Below are 27,271 nucleotides of genomic sequence, written 5' to 3' on the forward strand. Positions count from 1 at the left end.
TGATGTTTTTACAACTGTCAGCCTTTCTGCTCAAGATATTGGTCTTAAAATTTGCTTGCGTCTGAAAAGCACCTTTAAGCACCTATAAGTCTAAATTGATGATCACGTCGGCTCCTCGATATAGCCCTTAAATGTTAACTTAACAGAACACATTCCACTAAATATGATCAGTTTATTTCATGTTGTGTCTCTACGGTTTCTTTTTCTCACGACATCGGAATACAGTACCAGCTCATGCCCGTACAAGTGATTATTTTAGAGGCGGGGGGGGGGGAGGGGTGTTAATTTAAAGTTATGGACTGGCGTCCAAAGGGAGGATCTAAGGGGAACGGGGTTCCCTTTACCCTCTGTGAATTGTTTGTATATTAGTAATTAAGGCTGTTTAAATGCAACATGGTGCGTTCTTTTTGCAACTTATAAGGAACATCTTCTTTTCGAGGAATTTCAATTCGTCCGTAGACCTATTGAAATTTTCTTAACTTTGTTGAACATGATCAAGCGTTTAGATTAATTTCTGCAGATCTCATAATTTATGCACAAAAAACGATATTAACGGTACATCACATACGTACCATGTTTTCGTTGGTTTCTGCTCGATTTGTGGAAGATACGGACTGTCGGACCGGGGAAAGTTACGTCGAGAAAGTAATACATGGGAAGGATATTTTATGCAACTAAGGGCCAAGGTACGCTTGTGCAGGTGAATGTGTTCAGCTCCGTCAGTAAATCACCAAATCCCTCTCGAAAATGGTAAACCTCGGACGCCGAAACAGTTTGTCCAATTGAAACAGAATATATGATTGTAGTGTGTAGTATCTGACTTCATGCATGCTGCAAGGGGGCTATGAGGGAGGGGAGGGTTAAAGCTGTGCTCCAGGGGCGTGGCCAGCTGTACCTGATATATGAAACATGTCAGTCTGTGCGGTCTTTGCAAATCTGTCTTCACCCTCATCCCGATGGAACCCTTGGTGACGCCATAGCTCATAATGAAGGAAGTCACTTACGCCACGTATACGTACAGCCTATGCTTTATCAAATGTGATTGCATTCTCTCCACTCCGCAAATAAACCATAAAATGAAGTTTCGCGTTCTCTGAAAAAAGAAAACAAAAAGTGGATATAATAAATTATACTTCTAAAGACGACGTCAATATTTTCTATCATAGGAGGAATTCGAGTGGAGCCTTTAGAGAACGTGGTTTTGGGTTGGGTCACAGCAAACAAACTGTTGAAATGCTGGGTAAGTTCGGTTTCCTAACAAAGTTATAACACGAGCAATAAAAATGTATAGTTGTGCAAATCATTGGCTAATGCTACCACTAATAAAGACAGTCTTAAAGGATGTTGCCAGTGATTGATGACTGATTGGAAGGTTTCATATCTTTAGCTTCTAAAGAGCTTTTCAGCAACCATGCTATATTCTATTTTAAATAGCATAAAACTTCGGAACTGTATTTTCTCACTTCAATTCATATCAAATCAACGACATTGTTAGACCACGAAATTAATCGGTGTTTTGAAGACACGTTTTGATATTCGCTTTTAGACCATGAAAGCTTTTATTTTGTTGATCCTACTTGGATCTATTTCATTCTGCTTCAGCTATGGAAATGTAAGTTAAATATTCACTTATATATTTTAATATGTTTTTCCTGTGAAATCCATTTTTTAAATTTAGTAACATAAACATGTGTTGTATATTCAATTCGTAGGTGGAGGTTAAGAAAAATGCTGTCATCGTTCACTTTAGTTTTATTTACTTTTTTGTTTTGTAATCATCATAAGTGTGATATTAATATATTCAAATATATATCTGAAAAATAACATCTCTTAACAGCATGAACTTAAGTAGTATGTTTAGCATATATACCATGTCTCTTTGCACGTTTTGTTTTCATGGAATTTTCCAAGCAAAATTCCTTCGATGAGTAATCGGTCCCTTTTGATCTTTTACTGGGATATAAGAAAGGAGATTTAAATAAATCAGGATCATATTTGAAGAATCGTCCCAAAATCACGATACATTATAATGAAAATCGAATATTGGTCGGAATTCGTAAAACATCATTTAAATCATGATTTGTATTATTGTAACCATAGATAATTGTTATATATTATTTTGGCATAAAGTAATTGTGCCATCAGCAATGACATCTAACTGATAAACGAATATATACCTAGACGTAATTACTCTCTAAAGTAAAAAAAATATCCATGATGCTAAATGAGGAATAAAAGTCACCGCTTTACCCTGATGTACACAAGAAGACCAAAAAGAGATTGGCACCATGTAACACTAAATTGGTTATTTTCACGTCTAAAGAAAGCTATTCAATAAATTTCTGTATCATAGCTTATTATGATAAGTCTACTAAAATCTGTAAGATACCAAAATCGTAGATAGGAAAACAATGTTTACAAGACCAGAAAATCGATACCAGCATCAAGTTTGTAAACCAAGTAAAAATGAAGTTGAAGAAAAACTATTGATTACCGGGGAATATATGTTGTATTCACGAACAGTTTTCAGAACCTATAGGGCTGAAAACTCCCGGAAAACATTTTTTAAGGTATTTTTTGGGGGGGGGGGGGCAGGGAGCTGGGTGGTGAGTGTTCTTCACAAAGATCTCTGTTAAATAAGTCTTCGGGGTAAACGCCACAGGAAACGCAAGTGCTACAAATTGAAATCGATCTATCAACCCTTGGACTCCATGGTTCTACTTTACCATATTCCATGCACCTAGAAAGTTACATGAACTTTGTAGGGGGGGGGGGTCTCTGCAAGATATCATTAAAGAAATACGACTTATATATGTTAACTCTATCTACAGAAACATAATAATGGGAAATGTCGCACAATCGCACAACGCGTCGTGAATATAAGACCGGGTCGATGGAAATATTCAGAAATATAAAGGCTATGTTGGTAGTGATTTATAGACCCTTATTTGAAATAGGGGAGGCGATCTGCATCTTCAATGAGAGGAGTTTAAAAATATGGAAACGTGACTGAATTAAAATAGAAAAGCTTTACATTATATAATATAATATCGCTTACCTAACACCGATAGTATATTACATTATTAATCAGATAGTTGTCTAAACATTGTCAAACATTGCTAATTCGTAAAAAATGTGATCGTGTTTGTTATTCAATGCATTGGCTGGTCTCTGGAAAGCAATAACATGCATCTAATGGATTAAGTTCTTGGCTAACACTTATAGTATGCACCCATGTTATTATATAAATAAATAGTTGTCTAAATATTGCTAAGTCGTAAAGATATGATTGTGTTTGTGATTCGATTCATGGACTGGTCGCTGGAAACAGTGGTGGAGCTAGGGGTATTGGTCAGGAGGGGCGAGAATGGTCTGTAGGGGCGCTTTCGACATTATCTAAGCGGAGCGCCACAACAGCTTGGCGCGTAGCGTACAGAATCTCTTTGAGTAAAGATACTCCCTAGATCGCCGGAAATGACCCTTTCCGGGCCTGGCTAATTTGCGGATAAACGAAGAATAAATAGGTGTCATCGCCAAATTACACCAACAAACTGTGACAAATGTCAATAGGTAGATGAGAGCGCAATAAAAAAGTCAATAATCGCGAATAAGTAAAAAGTGGTAAAGAGCTGAAAAGGGCGCCAGCAGTCCACTTGAGTCCGTCAGGGGGGGGGGGGGCATCCTCCCCTGACTGTATGGACGCTCCGCCACTGGCTGGAGAGCAAATACAGGCATTTCTTTATGAATTAAGTTCTTATTGTAAATGTTTTATTAAATCATATTTCAACATACATACAGAACACCACTGGTGGTATTAAAAGGTTTAACTTGAATGTTTCACTTTTGTTTAAGGTCGAACTTGAGGAAAGGTCATTAGCAGATCCGGCTGCGAGACAAAAGCGGCAGTCAGGTAAATAATTGGAACTGTTGATGTAGATGTCAAACTTTATAAAATATATGTCCGTGCATATAGGACTGGACGATATAACACAGTTTCACCAAAGGCTTATTTCAACAGATTCAGACCATCAGCCTATACAACTGAATGCAGTCCTAACAATCAGTAATCGCTTCGTCCCATGTTTTCCTTTTAGTATGATCTGCACCAATATGCTATATAATGTTGTATATAGTTATGAATAATCATCAACTCAAACTGAACTAAACTGTAGTCTAAAGTAGAAAATATATTAACAAGTAGAACTCGTTTCTATGCCATTGAAAATTTGTTTCAAGTGAAACATTTGTGTGTCCTAAGCCTGTTTGTGTTCAATGTAACCCACATTTGAAGTAAATTATATTTTTATGGGACAACTGATTCTCAGCCACAATTGAATGTTAATAATCTCTGTGCCATATCCATGAATCATATTTTGTATTTTTCATCTGCTCCGTCCTAAAAATGATATTTGTTACAATGACCCACGTCTGAAACATAATAGAAAGAGTTTAGATCATATTAATCGTCTCTAACACTTACATAAATTTCTTCAATTGGATCCTTCTCAAACAGGTCTTTCGTGTCCCAAGGGGATTTCCCAAGGGGAGTACCCACGTGACTGCTATGATATTCTGCAATCTTGTTCCGGTCAGTCTCCACCAAGTGGTCAGTACTACATTCAACCAGATGGTGGTAATGTCATCAAGGTCTACTGTGATATGGAAACTGACGAGGGAGGATGGACGGTAAGATGAAATGATATTACACTCTTTGTTGTAAAATGTTTATAAAAGTTCATTATTTGTGCATCTCACAACGCTAAACTGAACTGAAAACAGTTAAGTCGGCAATAATGAAATTTCCGAAGTAGTGACCTTATAATTAGCTCTTCTTTGAAGTGGAAAATGAAGCTTTTCTTAATAGGAAAGTATGTTATGTTCAGATTTCATTTAAGTAGCAACTTGGTGAGAACAATCCTATATGTACAGACGAAAAATGGATATGTTGTCATTCGGAAACTATAGCCAATCATATTCAATTTTATGACAGTTATCTTTATTAATAGCTGGTCTATTTTCTGAAATGCAGACGTTTTGAGTTTTGCAATTGCTGATTGTACAGTATTGAAGCATGACGTAATAATTTCATATGTTTCAGTGTCAACACTATCAAGTACAGGGTTTCAGATTTTAGTAGCACCGTGACATGACAGGTTCACAAAATGGCAACTCTCACACATGACTGTTCAATTATAGGATATCTCGCAAACGTAACAACAGCCTTCGTAGATGTTTTGGGGGGGGGGGCTCAAGTGAAGACGACTGGGTGTGTGTCAGGGCGGACTGGGTCTTAAAACCGGCCCGGGGCATTTTCACTTAGACAGGCCCATTATTCATTGATATGTTACTGAAATAGTGATCGCCGTCCTGGGGGATATTTCTAAGGGGAGGGGTGTCCCTCTCCTCCATTGAGATTTTTATTAAGTTAAGGAATGCCTAGATGCAAAATGGTGCTATATTTCTCAACTTTGTATACGGCTACAATAATCCTTTAACAAAGACCCAAAAATAATTTTCCAGAAGCAACACTTGATGAAACTGAGAAAAGTTATAAACGTAAACAAAAGTAGACAAAAATATATGTTTAAGACTGGATTTTATTTAGTTTTTCAAGCATTTTGTGACAACATGCTTGACAAAAATGGAAAAAACCTAAATAAAATCCACTAACGGACGGGTTGTAAATAGCACGTTGTTACGAACTAACAGACTAACTAACATGGTGATTTCATGGAAAAATTTCATAAAAACATATTTCTAAACAGCCCGTCTGTATTCTATTAACTACTATGAAAATGGGCTGTAATTTTACTAGGCTCCCCAGCCCACCGGGCTTGGCCCAAATGCCAGTGTGTTAGTCCGCCACTGGTTTGTGTCCCCTCTAAGTTATCCAAAATTTTAAAGTTATCAGTTTCATGGATGGCGCATTATTGGTGCATGTAAAACCTGTGAAGTAGGTCGACACACATTACCTGTTATAGTGTTACAATGATGTGATTTGGAGTGATTTACTCGAGGCAAATCTACCAACAACAAAAAAACTTCAGTTGCCAACATTTTCCTTCGGTCCCAACCAGTTACAGAGCATTTGTAAACGTTTTTGTGAAAGTTAGTTTCTCTTTTTATCCAGATCCTTTAAAAGGAAATAATATTTTAATATAATTTACTGGGTAAGGGCACAGATGAGTTTTCCACTTTAAACACCAAGTTCGTTCGTCAGCAGTCTTTGAATGTGGATGTGGATGAGTCAGATCATTGGAAAGTTTAACTCCTTCACAAATCATTTTCTGTTCCAAACTAATAAAAAATCGGAAACATTGAAGTACCTAAATGGGTATAACAGGTATGTCAAGCAATATCCAAATATGTATTTTTACGATGGTAACTGAAGTAATATTCAGGTCACGTGGTAAAGTGTCATCTAAAGTGTAAACAACGTGTCAACAACTTCTCCAAAACGGATAGACCACTTTTTTTCAATCTTAATGGGAAGAATTTCCATGCTTGGTGGAAACTTGTGTCTGTTCATAAAGGGTATTTGCTATGAGCTTTTCAGCTCCATATATGGTCCTTTTGTGAAATATATATATCAAAGACCTATATAAATTCCTATGCATTGCATGGCAGAGTGTACAAAGAGTCATACATATTGAAGCCATATAAAGTGGTTCATTCATACATTGAATAGTTCTCATAATTTCATCTCGTTCAAGCCATGCTTCGTTATCTGTTCTATTACATATTTTGGAATAGTCACTGTATTACCTACTAGCAACATGGAGATAACTATCTTTAGTTATACCTGCATATTTTCACAAAGAAAGAGAGAAGGGGCGGTGTACGTAGGTCAGATATTAATGTTCCTACTGGAAGCAACAGTTCATGGTCTTCGTTTTATAAGAAGTTTAGCCTGACTGTAGAAATACAGATTAGATAAGATAAAAGAGATAGAATGAATGTGTGTTACCAATAACAACTGAAGGTTAATCATGTTTGTTCCCTTGTTATATTACAGGTCTTCCAGAGACGTATAGACGGCACCATTAACTTCTATCGTTCGTGGTCCCAATATCAAACTGGGTTTGGGAACCTAAATACAGAGTTCTGGCTTGGAAACGACAACATTCACTATCTTACTTCCCCGAGAGACTACGAGCTGAGGGTTGATATGAACAACACTTTAGGGAACCATTACTACGCCAAGTACAACAAATTCAGAATTGGCGACTCATTCTCCGAGTACCTTTTAGTGCTTGGAGCGTACTCGGGTACAACAGGTAAAATATAAACACACGTATGTAAGGTGTGCTGTATATTTGATTACTTCACATTTCATGACGGTTCAGTATATACAGGGATACAATAAACATGCACCATGGCATAATGCTTGACGTAAATCGAGATAGAGTTGCTGCTCCGTCGTAGTTTCCAATGTTGGAAATATAATTCAGGGTGGTATAGGCAGACGATAGTTTTCTGTTGTTCAAGAAAAGCGTTGTGTTCTTGAATTATTGGAACTTTCAAACTGTTAAAGTCTAATTTGCATTTAGAAGAAGCCTATTCCATTAAATATACAAAGCTACCTACTCAAATTAAAACAGTTTTCCGATTATAGAACAAGTGTTTGCTCTCAGGAAACTATCTTTCAGTTAGACTGTGAGCTGAGGATTGATGTGAATAACTCTTCAGGACATTATTTCGTTTTTAATCATTGTTTTACTAAATAATGTTTCAAACAACAGGCAGAAATGGAAGTATATAAGTTGATTGATTGATTCTCTTTCCGAATGAATACATCCAGGTGATTCTCTCGCTGACCACAACACCATGAGGTTTTCTACGTACGATAATGACAATGACGCTTATTCCGGCAACTGTGCGAGTCATTCATCACATGGAAGAGGAGCGTGGTGGTATAAAAGCTGTGTTTATTCAAATTTGAACGGTCAGTACTACGGCTACAGTGGACGCCCCAGTATTTACTGGAGCCATCTGCCTGGTGATACTGACCAAATTCCTTTTGCCGAGATGAAGCTTCGTCCTCGTTCAACATAAGTGTTTAAGCGAGAACATAGAACCATGTTGTACTACCATTCAACTGTATATGGTCGTAAACAAATGAGGAAATCAACTTTACGATTGTTATGACTTACGGAAATGTATTGTGCAGTTATTGCTTTGAAAATCAAATCCATGAAATGAATCTGCATAAATCAATTTCTCTCTCCCTTTATTATGATTATTATAAGTGTTCTTGTACTTGTGATTACAATTTTGGGGGTCTGAAATTAAAATCCTTAATGATAAATATTATAAAGAAATATCTTCTTAAATTCCTCAAGATGAGTTCCTTCCTTCTCAAAGTTGAACAATTCTGTCGAAATAAGAGCATAAAATGGGAATATTTATAGTTAACACTAAAGCTGTCGCCTCAAAATGATCACTGCTGTGATAAGTACGAACTGGTTGGACACTTTAGCTTCTCGAAATATTATAATACAAACTGCATTGTTTTGTGAAAGTAACTTAAATATGACCCCTTTTATAGTTTTGTTGTAGACATCGTTACAAATTTATTCTGAGCAATGGTTAAATTTTGAAAGTAAATTCTCAATATATCTATTTCCAATGTCACGGGGAAATATACTAATCAAATCGAATACGCGAACAAATGTTGTATTTCTTTATCGTCTGTTTGTAAACTCATTAAGACCTTTATATAACGAATGTTTATATGTTAACGATTAATAATATTTTGTCTTGAGGATTCGTCTTTCAAAAACTCCATAAGAATAAAAGCAACTGTAAATTAATCAACGAGTACAAAAATTCATCACTATGTTTTATCATGATGATATATTAATTAATGTTGCTTAAAATCTGTCAATCTATTACATTCTTATAACAGGTATGCAGTTTTCCAAGATAACTGTCCGTAAATATATACTGTACATCTCAATTTATATGTTAATAACAATATAGATAGGAAAGAATCAAGATAGAAAGTACATGCTTGGGGAAATTGCAACATTTAGTTATCAACATGCATAAAACGGGTACATATCTTTGTGTATTGTCAGCACTTAAAGTCATGCCGTAGAAACTTGATTCTCGAATGTTTTCGTAACAGCTGTTTTGCGCTTGACAAAAATAATAATTATGATATAATTAGCATCAGAGATCTATCAGATGATATTTTGATGCAGTTTCTATTCTTTTTAGATGTACCAAATATGCATCAACACAGAAAATATTACAGTGGAAACGATACGTGCTAAATAACAAATAGACATTGTCGTCTTTACATTAAATAATCCGGAGGTCACTGTACAGTAATTAAACCAACGTACTAGAAATATTTCTATAATGGTTTGGGTAGGTTTATATAGCTCGAGCTTTGGTCTTACGCCATTCCACCAGTTCTTTTCGAACACCGTAGAACAACTACTAACGCTAGTATTGAGGCATCCTGGTAACTAATCACACATATTCCAGAACTGGACCGATAGTCTTTTTTATTCAGTCACAATCTCATCTCTAGTCTTGTCTAAGATAAACCCATTGCCAATATATTTAACGTTAGGATCGATGACAAGTATCAACTGTGATACAAACGGGGATTCAGTTAAGAAAAGTTGCCTAATATGACACTAACGTCAACCCAATTGTGTGTTCTGCATGACATGTTTTATAGTGTTTATGCACGGTGCTATAAACATGCTGCATGGTACAATCAACTTTGAGCAAACTTCGGTTACAGAGTAGGTAATATCAGTGACAGATTCAGTAACAAAAGCGCAACGGTTGGTGACTGCTCATGCGAAAGGGCCCGATTGTTGACAGTAAAATAATTTATACAAGAATGAACTAACTCTTGAAATACTGCGTAGTACATTCGTTAATGTTTCACTCGCAATGCACGTGTTTTGTTTGACAAGTTTTAGCACGACTAAACAAACCGGTTATGGTTAACAAATCATTAACTCATACCACCACTTGCAGGGACAATGTTCAGGGATATTGCTACGTTATTAATGACTGTTTTCAAAATTTCGTTACCTCTAATGAACTTTTCAACAAACACGTTGATAAAATATTGGATATATTGGATTCCAAGCAGCATAAAACATTGCTGCTATCTTTTTCTCAATTCAATTCATGTCAAGTCAACGAAGTTGCCAGATTACCTCAATACGTACTGAAGACAAGTTTTCATGTTCTCTTTCGTCATGAAAGCTGCTATTCTGTTGATCCTGGTTGGATGTATTTCGTTCTGCATCAGCTCTGAACCTTTGAATGAAAGTGAGAATACTGTAAGAAAACTTGAAATTTTCTCTTACATTTTTAATTTGTTTTTCATGTTAAACACAGCTTTTTACTTTTGTATCTGAACATGTATTGTATTCACTTCATTTGTGGAGGTTAAGGAATAATTTTTTAACAAAGTGCTGATGTCGTTCACTTTTATTAGAAGTAACTATTTTGTAATACTATGTAAGGGTGAATATATATATATATATATATATATATATATATATATATATATATATATATATATAACAGCAGGACCTCAGTAACAAATTCAACTGTTTATTTTTTTAGAATATCATTTTTTTTTCACGTTTTTCTTCATTGAAGTTTCCAACCAAAATTCTTTCGATAAGTACTCTGTCACATTTAGATGATTTTAACCGGAATTATCTTTCGAATCAGATTTAAGTTAATCATTAAAGAAAAACATCCCAAGTTACATTATGATGAATTCGAAAATACGTCAGAATTCCTATAAAAAAATATACATAAATCATGAATCGTATTATTTTGATCAAACATAATTCATTTATTGCTTTTGAATAAAACACTAATGCGATCAACAAAGTCATATGAGATGAAAAGCTCTACACCTTCATATTTCTAATCTAACTAATTTAGAAATTTATGCATTATGCTAAATAAGGAAAAATAGTCTCAGAATCACACTGGGGTACGGAAGAATAGCAAAGATTGATTGTCAACATGTTACACTTCTGTTACTTCCACAAATAAAGAAAGATACGAATTCAAAGTGATTTGAATTCCCGTATCATAGCCTATTACGATAGGTATGCTGGAAGGTATCAGATGCAAACTCGTAGATTCCCAGGTGTATATATGAACATAACTTGTTTTCCAAGCAAAGTACATTATACCTGCTACTACTAAACAGCAAGTAAAATGAAGTAGAGATGAAATAATTGATTATCTAACGGGCTTTTCCGTAATAGCAAATGGGGAGAAATGTGTAGAGTAAGTCTGTGGTTTACTTAACAGGAGTCCCGAGGGTTACAAAGAAGTTCAATGGACCTATCAATCCTTGGACACCATGTCATTAGTGCAGATATTACACTTAAACTTAACAATGTTCCATACACTTAGACAGTTGCATGAACTTTGAAGGATAATTTCTTCACAAATTTACAAAAATAAGACATTATGTGTAAACTTTATCTACAGAATCACAATAATGCGAAATCGCACAATCGCACGACTCGTCGTTGATATAAGACTCGACAGAAATAAACATAAATATATTTGTTTATGGTTGTACGTAAACCCAATATTGGAAGTAGGGAAGGCGATCTGCATCGTCATTGAGAGTTTACAAATATGGAAACGCCACTGAATTAGAAACGTAAACTTTACATCATAAAACATATGGCTTAGCTAGCACCAATAACATGTTACATATCGTCACATTTTAAAGAGATAGTTGTCTAAATTTTGCTCATTCGTAAAGATATGATTGTGTTTTTGGTTCGATGTATGAACTGGTCGCTGGAAAGTATCTTATGAATTAAGGAATTATCGTAAATATTGTAGTAAATCATATTTTAACATACACACCGAAAATTATTAATGGTATGTAAAAGGTCCAATCTGACTGTTTTTGTTTTTGTTTTTTGTTTTTAGTTCGAACGCGAGGAACGGTCTTTAGCAGATCCGGCTGGGAGACAAAAGCGGCAGTCAGGTGAATAATGAATTGTTTTATGTTTATAACACGGAGTTCAAACTTCATTACAATAATTTATATGTCCGTACATAGGACAATGTAGCACAGTCTCAAGCTTATTCAAACTCACACCTTAATTCTAACCAACTGAATAGTTAGAGCTTCGATAGATGCTTTCGTGACATGTTTTCTTTCTCTTTTAATCTATAAGATCTGCTGTTTGTTTGCATACATTAAACTCATCGACTCAAACTTAACACAAATATAGTCTAAAAGTACAAAATATAACTAGAAATTTTCGTGTCTATACTATCATAAATTTGTTTCCAATGAAACAATTCGTGTGTCCTAAGAATGTTTCTGTTGAATGTAACCCTAATTATAATAATATAATTAAATTTTATCTTCAATGGTACAGAAGTGGATGTAAAGAATCTCCGTCATGTGCAGCACTTCTTTCTTAATATTTGTATAAATGAAGTACGTATGTAATACAATATAAAGATCTTAGAGCATATAAATCGTCTTAACACTTACATAAATTTTGATCAACGAAGAAACAAAACTTCAATTGGATCCTTCTCAAACAGGTCTTTCGTGTCCCAAGGGGATTTCCCATTCTCCGGAGTACCCACGTGACTGCTATGATATTCTGCAATCTTGTTCCGGTCAGTCTCCACCAAGTGGTCAGTACTACATTCAACCAGACGGTGGTGATGTCATCAAGGTCTACTGTGATATGGAAACTGAAGAGGGAGGATGGACGGTAAGATGAAATTAAATTGCACCCTTTGTTGTAACGTTGTTATTCATTTTCATTATTTTTTACATATTTCAACGCTAAACTTTTGATACAGTTCAGTCGGAAATAAATGTAGTTTTGGCGTAGTGACCTAACTACACTTAGCTTTTCTTTCAGTGAGGATTTATTTTTTTCAACAGGAATTTGAGTTATGTTGTTAACTGGGGCAGAAAAATCCTATATGTAAAAACAATCATGTCATTCGGAAACTATTGCCAATGACCGACTCCTGAAAACGCCGTGTGTGACATAGCAAGTCCTTGTTGCACTTAAATGAAACGCAAATATAATTAAAATTGTTATTAATTTTCCTTCACACAAAAGGGTCGAATGCTTGAACGAGTCTTAATTTGAAGTCATAGAGCTAGATGTGCATCGGTTCTTCCTGCTTATCTGTATCAATAGCAGACGAGTTTTGCAAGTGCTGAATCTAAAGCATTGAAGCAAAACGTAATGATGTCATCGTTTTCAGTGTCAACACAGCTATCATTCTGCTATGAAAATATGAAATAAAAAAGAAAAAGCAAGTAGAAGGTTTTAGATAGTAGTTGCAACGTGACATCGTGACAACGTGGCAAAATGGCAACAACCAGACACGACTGTTAAACTATAGAATATATCGCAAACGTAACAACAGTTTTCGTAAATGTTGGGGGGGGGGGGTGTCTCAAGTGAAGACATCCAAAAATGTAACAGTTATCAGTTTCATTGATGACGCATGGTTGGTGCGTGTAAAACCTTTGGAGTACAACGAACACACATTAATTACTTGTTATAGTGTTATAAATCCGTTATAATGATGTGATTTGGAATGATTTACTTGAGGCAAATCCAAACAAAAACACCTCAGTTGCCAACATATTGTTCAGTGGCAAATCTCAACTATTTGGAGCAATTAAAACGGTTTTTTTTCTGATAGTAAGCTTCTTTATCTGTCCAAATTCTTTACATGAAGTCGAGTTTTACTATTTTGTACTGGAAAACGGCACAGATGAGTTTTTCCTTGAAAGTTCGGCCGTCAGCAGTCTCTTAATGTGGATGGAGTCAGATTATTCGAAAGTTTAACTCCTTAACAAATCCTTTTCTGTTTAAAACTCTTAAAAATCGGAAACACTGAAGTTACTAAATGAATATAACAAGAATAACAAAATATGTATTTACGATTGTAACTGACGTAAAGTTTAGGTCACTTGGCAAAGTTTAAATGAATATTTAAAGTGAAAAAATCACACATTTATAAACACTCATAATATTATCTCGTTCAAGCCACACGTAGTTAATTTATTCTAATACATATTTTGGAATAATCACTGTATTACCTATCAGCAACATAAAAATAATTATCTTTATTTATATCTGCATATATTTTCTCAAAGAGAGAGAGAAGGGCGGTGTACGTAGGTCAGATATTAATGTTCCTACTGGAAGCAACACTTCATATGCTTCGTTTGATAAGAAGTTTAGCCTGACGTAAAAATACAGATTTATATTAGATATAAGAGATAGAAGGAATTTGTGTTACCAATAACAACTGATGGTTATATTGATCGTGTTTGTTACCCTTGTTATGTTACAGGTCTTTCAGAGACGTATAGACGGTACCATTAACTTCTATCGTTCGTGGTCCCAATATCAAACTGGGTTTGGGAACCTAAATACAGAGTTCTGGCTTGGAAATGACAACATTCACTACCTTACTTCCCAGGGAGACTACGAGCTGAGGGTTGATATGAACAACACTTTAGGAAACCATTACTACGCCAAGTACAACAAATTCAGAATTGGCGACTCATTCTCCGAGTACCTATTAGTGCTTGGAGCGTACTCGGGTACAGCAGGTAAAATATAAACACACGTATTTAATGTGTGATGTATATTAGATTACTTCGCATTTCATGACGGTTCAGTATATACAGGGATACAATAATCATACACCATGGCATCGTGCATGGCGTAAATCCTGATGGAGTTACTGTTGCGTAATAGTTTTCTCATATTAGAAATATATTTCACGATGATATAGGCAGACGATAGTTTCCTGTTGTTCAAGAAAAGCGCTGTTGTCTTAAAATATTGAAACTTTCTAGGTGTCCTAGTCTTATTCGCATTTATAAGAAGCTTATTCCCATAAATATACAAAGGTACCTACTATATTCAGACATTTTCCGATAAATAACAATTGTTTGCTTCCTCGAAATTATATCAGTTAGACTGTAAGCTGAGGATTGATGTGAAAAGCTCCATTATTTTTTCCTGCAATCATTGCTTTACTTGAAAACTAAATGTATTTTCAACGAACAGGCAAACTTGAAAGTATATTAATTGATCGCAAAAATTTCATTTGATTCTCTTTCCGAATGAATACAAACAGGTGATTCTCTCGCTTACCACAACACCATGAGGTTTTCTACGTACGATAATGACAATGACGTTTATTCGATCAACTGTGCGAGTCATTCATCACATGGAAGAGGAGCGTGGTGGTATAGAACCTGTACTTATTCTAATTTAAACGGTCAGTACTACGGTTACAGTGGAGCCCCCAGTATTTACTGGCTCCATCTGCCTGGTGATAATGACCAAATTCCTTTTGCTGAGATGAAGCTTCGTCCTCGTTCAATTTAAGTTTTTAAGCGAGAACATCGAATCATCACGCAATGCCATCCAACTGCACATGGTCGTAGAAAAAATGACTTACGGAAATGTATCACGCAGTTATTACTTTGAAATCAAATCCAACGATTCCGTCTATATTATTTTCTCTCTACCTTTATTATGATTATGATAACAGTTGTTGCTCTTGTTATTATAATTGTTGGGGTCTGATAGTAAAATCCTTAATGGTATATATAATCAAGAAATATCTTCTCAAAATCACCAAGATGAGTCCCTATCTTTTAAAAGTTGAACAACTCTGTAGAAATAAGAACATAAAATGGGGTTATTCATAGTATACACTAAGTACGAACTGCTTGGACACTTTAGCTTCTCTAAAATACTCTAATTACAAACTGTATCGCTTTGTGAAAGTATGTTAAATATGACCCCTCTTATGTTTAGTTGTAGTGGGGGGTTACAGTGAGTATAACAGTATGATATAAAAATAGCGACATCGATACCAAATATATTTTAAGCAATGTTTACATTTTGAAATTACATTCTCAATATATCTTTTTCCAATATCACGGAGGAAAAATAAACTGATGAAACCGAATACGAGACTCAGTTTTGTTTTTCTTAATCGTCTGTTTGTAAACCCACTAAGACCAGTAAATAAAGACTTTGATTTTTAACGATTATTCATATTTTGTCTTGGGGATTTGTTTTCAAATCGACGATAATAATTAATTAGTAAATCATTGTAAGGAACATAAATTAAACCTTTCATATTTCAATATCAATACCAATTTATACCATTATATAAATACCACAAAATATCATCACTATGTTGTATAACGATAATATATGAAACTTCTCTCTGTCTGTATATAGTATAGGGGTGATCTTGCAGAACATTACAGTGGGAACGATACGTGCGAAAATAACAAATAGACTCTGTCGTCTTTACATTAAATATCCTGGAGGTCACTGTATCTTCATTATTTTAAACATTGATTCCAATGCGGTTATATTCACATTGTTAAGTAAAACTACTTGTGACATTAGATGTACTAAATCAAGATTTTCAGTTCTCTGACGCGAAGACTTGAATCACGGGATTTCTACGGAGACGTCAAGTCTACAAAACCAAACTATCTCCATCTAGTGTTGTAATTTATTGGTTCACAAATGTATTCCAGAAGAGGAAAACGTTCTTGCTGGAAACAGGAAGATGATTCAATTGTTCGAGACAGCTAACGTATGGAAGGCAAAAGGGGAGGTTTAAAAGACTATACTTCCATTACGGAAGAACAAGCCCAATAGCTTCCCTCGAAGTTGACATTGTCTTCACAAATCCACACCGTCTGCATGGCCGGGAAATAGTGAAAAGCACAAAACAATTAGACACGTGGACAAACCGAATCATTTGTTAGGAAATTTACATGAAGTATAAGAGGATTTAGAGGGTGGTCTGTTGATTTGCAATTGGAAAAGAGGAAGGACTTACAGAGAGATTACATGGTATAAAAGTTGAAGGAAAATTAAATACAATTAACTAAACGAACCGTATCTACTTCTGTGTTCCGTCTGTGATGTACTTCAAACTTCAGCACGAGCATTAAGTGTGTTTCGCCACTGACTTTATGGCATAGCGTATTAAATTATTAGTTATGCATATTGTGTTCCAAAGGGTTTGTACATCCAATTGTCAACAGAGTTTGGTAAACAGTTCATCCTAACAATGTAATCATTGTTAATAGTAATAAAACCAACGTACTAGAAATATTTCTATAAATAGTTTGGGTAGGTTAATATAGCTCGAGCTATGATCTTATGCCGTTCCATCAGTTCTTTGCGAACACCATAGAACAATTAATAAAATTGGTATTGATATATCCTTGTAATTAACTAAACATATTCTAGAACTGGACCGAACATCTGTTTTGTGTGTGTGTTCAGTCAAACTAATCACAACAACATGTCTAGTCTTGTCTAAGGTAGACCCATTGCCAATATATATAACTTTAGGATCGATGACACGCAACAACTGTGATACTAACGGGTATTGAATTTAAAAAAAGAGAGTTTAATATGAAGATAATTGAAGAGCTAGTCAGTTCTGCATAACATGTTACTATAGTGTTTATGCAAGGTACTACAAACGATTTAAAGGTGCATGGTGCAATCAACTTTGTGCAAACTTTGGTTATATAGTACGTAATAATCAGTAACAGATTCCGTAACAAATACTAACCGTAGATGACTATTCATGCAAGTGGGACTTATTGTTGACACTGTATGCATTGTAAAAATCAACAAGTGTCTTTTTTTGGCCGATCATCGGAAAACTTAACCAATAATCTAGTTTTGGAAGTTTTACCCTAAAGAAAATGAACCCTTTGTTAAGGTTTGCATTTTCTTCACATTTCATTAAGTATCCTATTCACAATTTCTTTTCCAATTCAAGCAAAGGTGTAAGTCAATATTGAATTAGGTGGGATGGCTGAGTAAAATAATGCATACAAGAATGAACTACCTAAAATCCTGCGTGTAACGTTCGTTAATCTTTCACTCGCAATGCAGGTGTCTTGTTTGACAAGTATTAGCACGACTTATCAAACTGGTTATGGTTTACAAATCATTAACAAATACCACCACTTGCAGGGACAATGTTCAGGGATATTTCTACGTTATTAACGACTGTTTACAAAGTTTCGTTACCTCAGATGAGCTTTCAAGAAACACGTTGATAACAATATTGGATTCCAAATAGCATAAAACATCGCAACTATCTTTGTCTCAATTCAATTCAAGTCAAGTCAACGACGTTGCTAGATGACCACAATACACACTGAAGAAAAATTGGCATGATCTCTTCCATCATGAAGGCTGCTATTCTATTGATCCTGGTTGGATGTATTTCGTTCTGCATCAGCTCTGAACCTTTGACTGAAAGTGAAAATACTGTAAGAAAACTTTAAAATATTCTCTTATATTTTTTAATATGTTTTTCATGTAAAACACAGCTTTTGCCTTTCGTATCTGAAACAAGTATTATATTCAGTTCATTTGTGGAGGTTTAGATTTTTTTAACAAAATGGTGATGTCGTTCTCATTTAGTTGATGTTACTAGTTTGCAATAATGTTATCGTGAATATCATATTGAAATATATATATATATATATATCTAAATACCACTTATAACATCTCTTAACAGCAGTAGCTCAATGACAATGTAAGTTGTATGTTTAGAATATCATCATCTGATCACGTCTTTTCTATATTGAAGTTTTCTACCAAAATTCATCGAGGAGTAATCAGTCACTTTTAGATGATTTCACCGGAATCATCTTTTAATAGAATATAGAAGATTTAAGATGATGAGAATAATATTTGAAGAATAACATACCAATTATGATGAAAATCGAGGATACGTCGGAATTTGTAAAATCTTATCATACATCATGAATTTTATTATTGCATATAAAAGGTAATAATATTTTGAATAAAACACTTATGCCATCAATACAGACATCTGAGATGAAAAGTTGTGCACCTTCATCTTAACTTTATAATGTAGAAATTTCTGCATGATGCTAAGTGAGGAAAAACAGTCTCAGAATTACATTGAAGTACACGAGAGAATCCAAGAGGGATTATCAACAAGTTACACTTCTGTTACTTTCACATATAAAGAAAGATACAAATTCAAAGTGATTGTAATTCCTGTATCATGGTTTATTACGATAAGTCTTCTACAAACGTTAAGATACAGATCGTAGATTCCCTCGTTTATGAAAATCACTAGTTTTCAAAACAAAGTATATAGATACCTGCAACTACTGTACAGCATTCATAAGAAACATAGATGAAATTATTGATTACGGGGGAATACATGTTGTTTTTCCAGTAAAGAATCTATAGGGTTCCTAGTAATCGTAATAGTGAAAAAGGGGGGGGGGGGTAAGGTGTAGAAATAAGTCTTTGGTTTAGACTTCAAAGGAGTCTCAAGAGTTACAAAGTACAATCGACCTATCAACCCTTGGACCACATGTCTTTAGTGCAGATATTACACTTAAACTTAACCATGTTCCATACAATAGAAATTTGCATGATTTTTGAAGGATAATTGTCTGTACAAATATCTTTTACAAATTTAAGACATTATGTGTAAATTCTATCTACAGAAACACAATAATGCACAAACGCACGACGCGACGTTGATATAAGACTCGACAGAAATAAACAGAAATATATATGTTTATGGTTGTACTTCAACCCAATATTGGAAGTAGGGAAGGTGATCTGCATCATCATTGAGAGTTTACAAATATGGAAACGCCACTGAATTAGAAACTTAAACTTTACATCATAAAACATATGATTTAGCTAGCACTGATAGTATGTTTCATCATATGTTAATGAGATAGATAACTCAATGTTGCTTATTCGTAAAGATATGTTTGTGTTTTTGGTTCGATGTGCAAACTGGTCGCTGGAAAGCATCTTATGAATTAAGTTATTATCATAAATATTGTAGTAAATTATATTTTAACAAACACACCGAACATCATTGATGGTACGATAAAGGTTCAATCTTGTTTTCTTTCTTTTCTTAGTTCGAACGGTCTTTAGCAGATCCGGCTAAGAGAAAAAAGCGGCAGTCAGGTAAATAATGAATTGTTCTATGTTTCAAATTTCATTACAATAATTTATATGTCCGTACATAGGTCAATATAGCACAGTCTCACTGTAAGCTTATTCCAACTCAGACCTTCAGTCTAGCCAACTGAATAGTTAGAGTTTCAATAAATGCTTTCGTCATATATAAGATCTATAAGATTTGCAATAAGTTTGCATACATCAAACTCATCGATTCAAGCTTAACAAAAATGTAGTCTAAAAGTACAAAATATAACTAGAAATATTCTTGTCTATACAATCATAATTTTTTTCTATTGTAACAATTTGTGTGTCCTAAGCATATACAGGGTACAAAAGTGGATGTAAAGAATCTCTGTGCAAATACCGATGAATCGTTTTTTTTTATAACAGTAAAAATATAGTTGTATTTTTTTCTTTCCGTCCTGAGTAGCACTTTTTCTTAATATTGATAAAATGAAATAAGTATGTAAAACAACACAAAGATTTAGAAGATATAAATCGTCTTAACACCTACATAAATTTTGATCAAGAAATAAGACTTCAATTGGATCCTTCTCAAACAGGTCTTTCGGGTCCCAATAGGATTTACCATTCTCCTGAGTACCCACGTGACTGCTATGATATTCTGCAATCTTCTTCCGGTCATTCTCCACCAAGTGGTCAGTACTACATTCAACCAGATGGTGGTAACGTCATCAAGGTCTACTGTGATATGGAAACTGACGAGGGAGGATGGACGGTAAGATGAAATGATATTACACTCTTTGTTGTGACATTGTTATAAAATTTCATTATTGTTGCATCTTACAACGCTAAACTTTAAATAGAGTTCAGTTGAAAATAAGTGTCGTTCTGGAGTCGTGACCTTACACTTAGCTCTTCTTTCAAATGAAGAATTAAATTGGGTTATGTTGCCAACTGAGGGGGCTAAATCATATATGTAAAGACAAAAATGAATGATTGTCTTTCGGAAACTATTGCCAATGACCGACTCCCTAAATAAACTGTGTGCCATACCAATTCCTTGTTGCATTTAAATGAGACACACAAAAAAAAATATTTGGGAGATCTTCGGATAAATGTTCCTTCACACAAAAAGCTGAATGCTTGATCGAGTCTAAATATGAAGTCATGGAGCTAGATATGCATCAATTACTCATACTTATCTTTATTAATAGCGGGTATATTTTCTGTAATGTTAAAGTAATTAAACTATTGAAGCATGACGCAATGATGTTATTGGTTTCAGTGTCAACACTGGTATCATTCTGCTTTATGCTGAATTGTCAAACAAAAAGCAAGAACAAGGTTTCAGATCGTATTAGCACCGTGACATCACAGATTAACCATTTCGAATCATTGTAAACGCTTTTCTGAAAGTTAGCTTCTTTATCTATCCCAATCCTTTACCAGTAAATCGATTTTCAGTATTATGTACTGGGAAACGGCACAGATGAGTCTTGTCCTTTAAACAACAAGTTTGGTGGTCAACATGTTTTGAATGTGGATGGAGTCAGTTGATAGAAGGTTAACTCCATAACAAATCCTTTTCCGTTTCAAACTTATAAAAGTCGGAAACATTGAAGTAACTAAATGGGTATAACAGGTAGGTCTAGCAATATCCCAGTATGCTTTTAACATGGTAACTGAGGTAAATTCAGGTCACGTGGCATGTATAATTATAGTGCAAACAAAGTGTCAAAAAGTTTTCCAAAACGGATTGACCAATTTTGCTTAATCTTGTTTAGAAGTTTACCCGTGCATGGTGGAAACTTGTGTCTATTCACGAAGGGTGTTTGCTATGAGCTACACAACTCCATGGATTGTCCTCTTGTGTACTTTATATCAAAGTCCTATATACATTTCTATGTAATAAATGGAAGCATGCATAAGGAGACATACTTTATTCTTGTTCAAGCCACACTTATTTAATCTACTCTATTACATAGTTTGGAATAATCACTGAATTAGCCTGTAAACAACATGCACATGAATATTTTGTTATACGTCCATTTTTCACAAGAGATAGAGGGGGGGGGGGGGGTTATTTTTAAATATTCTTGCTGGGAGCAACACCTCATGGTCTTCGATCGATAAGAATTTTAGTCTCACTGTAGACATACAGATTAGACTAGATATAAGAGATAGAAGGAATGTGTGTTACCAATAACAACTGATGGTAAATCATATTTGTTTCCTCATATTTGTTCCCTTGTTATGTTACAGGTCTTCCAGAGACGTTTAGACGGTACCATTAACTTCTATCGTTCGTGGTCCTACTATCAAAGTGGGTTCGGGAACCTAAATACAGAATTCTGGCTTGGAAATGACAACATACACTATCTTACTTCCCAGAGAGACTACGAGCTGAGGGTTGATATGAACAACACTTTAGGAAACCATTACTTTGCCAAGTACAACAAATTCAGAATTGGCGACTCATTCTCCGAGTACCGTTTAGTACTTGGAGCGTATTCGGGTACAGCAGGTAAACTATAAACACACATATAGTTAAGGTTTTTCTGTATATTTGATTGCATCACGGTTCAGTATATACAGGGAAACAATAACCATGCCCATAGTATCATGCATGGCGTAACTCATGATGGAGTTCCTGTTGTTTAAGGAAAGCGATGTGTTGTTAAAAAAGTGATACTTTCGAGCTGTTATGTTAAATGCGCATTTATAAGAAGCTTATTCCCATAAATATACGAACCGATTATAGAACATGTGTTTGTTTCCACGAAGCTATCTTTCAGCTACATTGTTAGCTGAGGATTGATGTGAATATCTCCTAAGGACATGATATCTTTTGTAATCATTGTTTACTACATAATATTTCAACGAACAGGCAAAATGGAAGTTTATAAATTGATCGAGTGTCTTTTCGAATGATTACATACAGGTGATGCTCTCACTTTCCAGGACACGATGAGGTTTTCCACGTACGATAATGACAATGACGTTTATTCCAGCAACTGTGCGAGTCATTCATTATACGGAAGTGGAGCGTGGTGGTATAAGGATTGTCACTTATCTAATCTAAACGGTCAGTACTACGGTTACAGTACATTCTCCAGTATTTACTGGCACCAACTGCCTGGTAATAATGAACAAATTCCTTTTGCTGAGATGAAGCTTCGTCCTCGTTCAATTTAAGATTTTAAGCGAGAACATTGAATCATTATATACTGGGATCCAACTGTATATGGTCGTACAAAATGGATGAGGAAATCAACTTTACGATTGTTATGACTTACGGAAATGTATTGTGCAATTATTGCTTTGAAAATCAAATCCATGAAATGATTCTGCATAGATCACTTTCTCTCTCCCTTTATTATGATTATTACAATTGTTCTTGTTCTTGTGATTACAATTTTGGGGTCTGGATAGTCAAATCCTTAATAGTAAATATAATCAAGAAATATCTTCTTAAAATCATCAAGATGAGCCCCTTCCTTCTCAAAGTTGAACAATTCTGTCGATATAAGAACATAAAATGGGTATATTTATAGTTGACGCTAAAGCTGTCGACTCAAAATGATCACTGCTGTGATAAGTACGAACTGTTTGGACACTTAAGCTTCTCGAAATTATAATACAAACTGCATTGTTTTGTGAAAGTAACTTAAATATGTCCCTTCTTATAGTTTTGTTGTAGACATCGATACCAAATATATTCGGAGCAATGGTTGAATTTTGAAAGTAAATTCTCAATATGTCTATTTACAATGTCACGGGAAAATATACTGATGAAACCGAATACGCGAACCCTTGTTGTATTTCTTTATCGCCTGTTTGTAAACTCACTAAGACCTGTATATAACGAATGTTTATATTTTAACGATTAATATTATTTTGTAATGAGGATTTGTTTTTTATAGCATAGATAATAACTGAATCAGTAAATTTTTGTTTATTATTTATAGGAACATAAATTAAACCTTAAATAATTTAATATTTATACAAAAAAAGTCAATAAAAATAAACTCAACTGTAAATTAATTAACGAGGACAAAAATTCATCAGTATGTTTTATCATGCTAATATATATTTATTTTCTCTCTGTCTGTTGATGCTATTGGGAGAGCTTACAGAACATGCAGGAAGCACAACAGTTCTACGATACTGTTATGGGGTCGTGAAGTTCTTTCTCTTTTCTAATAGAAATATTGGCAATACTTTTGTTAATCTATATACCTTGAGATAGTGTAAAAAAAAAACTATTGGTTACCTACAGTTTGGAAATTTTACTTTGCATGAACTATAGTGGTGCATTTTATTGTCCAGTGCAAAAATATGTTTTCGTACGACTCATGTTTCTACAGATTTCAAGATCATTTATAACTTTCACAACATACACCAGAACTATCGATTAATGATATCATACGTCATATATGTATCCATGGATCATTTGTAATGCATGTTATTTTTGCGGAGAACATTTATTTCTTCTGAGAACCTTCACTTTCAGCTGTTTTTGCTTTAATTGCTTAAGATCAGCTCAAAATAAACTTCAATATATATCATGTTATAACCATAACTGATATAGGATACATAATATAGAAAACTATGTGCCATTAATCAAACGAAAAGAGTCAAATTACCAACATTAAGGCAAAAGGATCCAGAAACAGAAGAAGAAATACACTAACGCCTGTGTCACTAAAAAGGAGCTGGACACATTAAGAATCGAAACTATTAATACGAAGCAACTAGCATCTCTGTATTATTATGACTTAAAGTCGTCACTGTACTGTTAAGTCTGCACTTGTGAACATCCTCATGTGAACAATCTATGGATGCAGATAACGTAAAACGTAACGATTGATCTAATCTGTAGATCATACTCCTTCTCAACTGCTGTCATACTTAAATGAGACCGTTTTACAAACATTGCCCCATATTTTAGACATTCCTCCATCTTCTGTTTTCTTTTTATTTCATTGTGAACTTGGTGTGGTTTTTTACCGCGATGTTGCACCATTAAACCTTAAATGCTGCGTCTCTTATTACATTAATTTTAGGGACTTACATTAGTTCAGTGCATTAATGTTGCTTAAAGTCTGTCAATCTATTGCATTCTTATAACAGGTATGTTATAAGAATTGCATTCTTATTGCATTCTTATAACAGGTTTTCCAATATATATATATACTGTACATCCCGATTTATATGTTAATAACAATATAGATAGGAAAGAACCAAGATAGAAAGTACACGCTTGGGGAAATAGCAACATTTAGTTATCAACATGCACAGAACGGGTACATATCTTGGTGTATTGTCAGCACTTAAAGTCTTGCCGTAAAAACTTGATTCTCGAATATTTTCGTAACAGCTGTTTTGCGCTTGACGAAGAGATCTAACAGACGGTATTTTGATGTCGTTCACTTTTATTAGAAGTAACCATTTTGTAATACAATATATATATATGTATATGCATATATATATATATATATATATTTATGTATATATACATATACATATATATATATATATATATATATATATGTGTGTGTGTGTGGGTGTGTGTGTGTGTGTGGATATAAATATGTATGTGTGTACATCTCTTAACAGTAGGACCTCAGTAACAAATTAAACTGTTTTTTTTAGAATTTCTTTTCCCCTTTAACGTTTTTTCTTCATTGGAGTTTCCAACCAAAATTCTTTCGATGAGTACCCAGTCACTTTTAGATGATTTTAACCGGAATTATCTTTCGAATCAGATTTAAGTTAATCTTTAACAAGAACATCCCAAGTTACATTATGATGAATTCGAAAATACGTCAGAATTCGTATAAAAAAATAAACATAAATCATGAATCGTATTATTTTGATCGAACATAATTCATATATTACTTTTGAATAAAACACTAATGCGATCAACAAAGTCATCTGAGAAGGTCTGCTGGAAGGTAACAGATGCAAACTCGTAGATTCCCAGGTGTATGAACATAACTTGTTTTCCAAGCAAAGTACATCATACCTGCTACTTCTAAACAGCAAGTAAAATGAAGTAAATAGGAAATTATTGATTATCTAACGGGCTTTTCCGTAATAGCAAAAGAGGGAGAAATGTGTAGAGTAAGTCTGTGTTTTATTTCACAGGAGTCCCGAGGGTTACAAAGAGGTTCAATGGACCTATCAACCCTTGGACACCATGTCTTTAGTGCAGATATTACACTTAAACTTAACCATGTTCCATACACTTAGACAGTTGCATGGACTTTGAAGGATAATGTCTGCACGAATATCTTTTACAAAATTACAACATTATGTGTAAACTCTATCTACCGACACACAATCATGCGAAATCGCACAACCGCACGACTCGTCGTTGATATAAGACTCGACAGAAATAAACAAATACATATGTTTATGGTTGTACGTTAACCCAATATTGGAAGTAGGGAAGGCGATCTGAATCGCCTTTGAGAGTTTAAAAATATGGAAACGCCATTGAATTAGAAATGTAAACTTTACATCATAAAACATATGGTTTAGTTAACACAAATAGCATGTCACATATCGTCACATTTTAAAGAGATAGATGTCTAAATTTTGTCAAGATATGATTGTGTTTTGGTTCGATGTATGAACTGGTCGCTGGAATGCATCTTATAAATTAAGTTCTCGTAAATATTGTAATAAATCATATTTTAAGGTACACACCGAACATCATTAATGGTACGAAAAAGATCCAATCTGAGTGGGTATTTTTCTTTTTAGTTCGAACACAAGGAACGGTCTTTAGCAGATCCTGCTGGGAGACAAAAGCGGCAGTCAGGTAAATAATGAATTGTTCTATGTTTCAAACTTCATTAAAATCATTTATATGTCCGTACATAGGACAATATAGCACAGTCTCACTGTAAGCTTATTCCAACTCAGACCTTCAGTCTAACCAACTGAATAGTTAGAGCTTCGATAAATGCTTTCGTCACATGTTTTTTCTCTCTCTTAATCTAAAAGATCTGCTATAAGTTTGCATAGATTAAACTCATCGATTCAAACTCAACACAAATATTGTCTAAAAGTACAAAATATAACTAGAAATATTCGTGTCTATACCATCATAAATTTGTTTCTATTGAAACAATTCGTGTGTTCTAAGCATGTTTCTGTTGAATGTAACCCGAATTTGAAGTAAATTATATCTTCAAGGGAACAAGAGTGGATGTAAAGAATCTCCGCCATGAGCAGCACTT

At 34.4% G+C, this 27,271-nt stretch overlaps 3 protein-coding genes and 1 long non-coding RNA gene across 4 annotated transcripts; 3 read left to right on the top strand and 1 right to left on the bottom strand.

The window, feature by feature from the left end:
* Positions 1–429: 429 nt before the first annotated feature.
* LOC139970886 (uncharacterized) lies at positions 430–4,610 on the bottom strand. The gene is made up of 3 exons (XR_011794243.1): positions 4,481–4,610; positions 1,871–1,953; positions 430–1,093 (listed from the first exon to the last, which is right to left on the bottom strand). It is a non-coding gene; the product is annotated as an uncharacterized lncRNA (long non-coding RNA).
* LOC139970885 (fibrinogen-like protein A) lies at positions 1,366–8,678 on the top strand. Its single transcript, XM_071976945.1, has 5 exons — positions 1,366–1,612; positions 3,853–3,910; positions 4,514–4,686; positions 7,016–7,277; positions 7,802–8,678. Exons 1-5 carry the CDS (start codon positions 1,550–1,552, stop codon positions 8,053–8,055), a joined length of 810 nt encoding a protein of 269 aa, XP_071833046.1. The 5' UTR covers positions 1,366–1,549; the 3' UTR covers positions 8,056–8,678.
* A 1,436-nt stretch (positions 8,679–10,114) lies between these two features.
* On the top strand, positions 10,115–15,467 carry LOC139970881 (fibrinogen-like protein A). The gene is made up of 5 exons (XM_071976940.1): positions 10,115–10,313; positions 11,950–12,007; positions 12,580–12,755; positions 14,368–14,629; positions 15,163–15,467. The coding sequence occupies exons 1-5, from the start codon at positions 10,215–10,217 to the stop codon at positions 15,414–15,416; spliced, it is 849 nt and encodes a 282-aa protein (XP_071833041.1). The 5' UTR covers positions 10,115–10,214; the 3' UTR covers positions 15,417–15,467.
* A 2,663-nt stretch (positions 15,468–18,130) lies between these two features.
* Positions 18,131–23,823, top strand: LOC139970883 (fibrinogen-like protein A). Its single transcript, XM_071976942.1, has 5 exons — positions 18,131–18,358; positions 20,012–20,060; positions 20,621–20,796; positions 22,284–22,545; positions 22,963–23,823. The coding sequence occupies exons 1-5, from the start codon at positions 18,260–18,262 to the stop codon at positions 23,214–23,216; spliced, it is 840 nt and encodes a 279-aa protein (XP_071833043.1). The 5' UTR covers positions 18,131–18,259; the 3' UTR covers positions 23,217–23,823.
* The last annotated feature ends 3,448 nt before the right edge of the window (positions 23,824–27,271 follow it).

The sequence above is a fragment of the Apostichopus japonicus genome, chromosome 8 (assembly GCF_037975245.1).
Source record: "Apostichopus japonicus isolate 1M-3 chromosome 8, ASM3797524v1, whole genome shotgun sequence".
NCBI classification, from domain to species: domain Eukaryota; kingdom Metazoa; phylum Echinodermata; class Holothuroidea; order Aspidochirotida; family Stichopodidae; genus Apostichopus; species Apostichopus japonicus.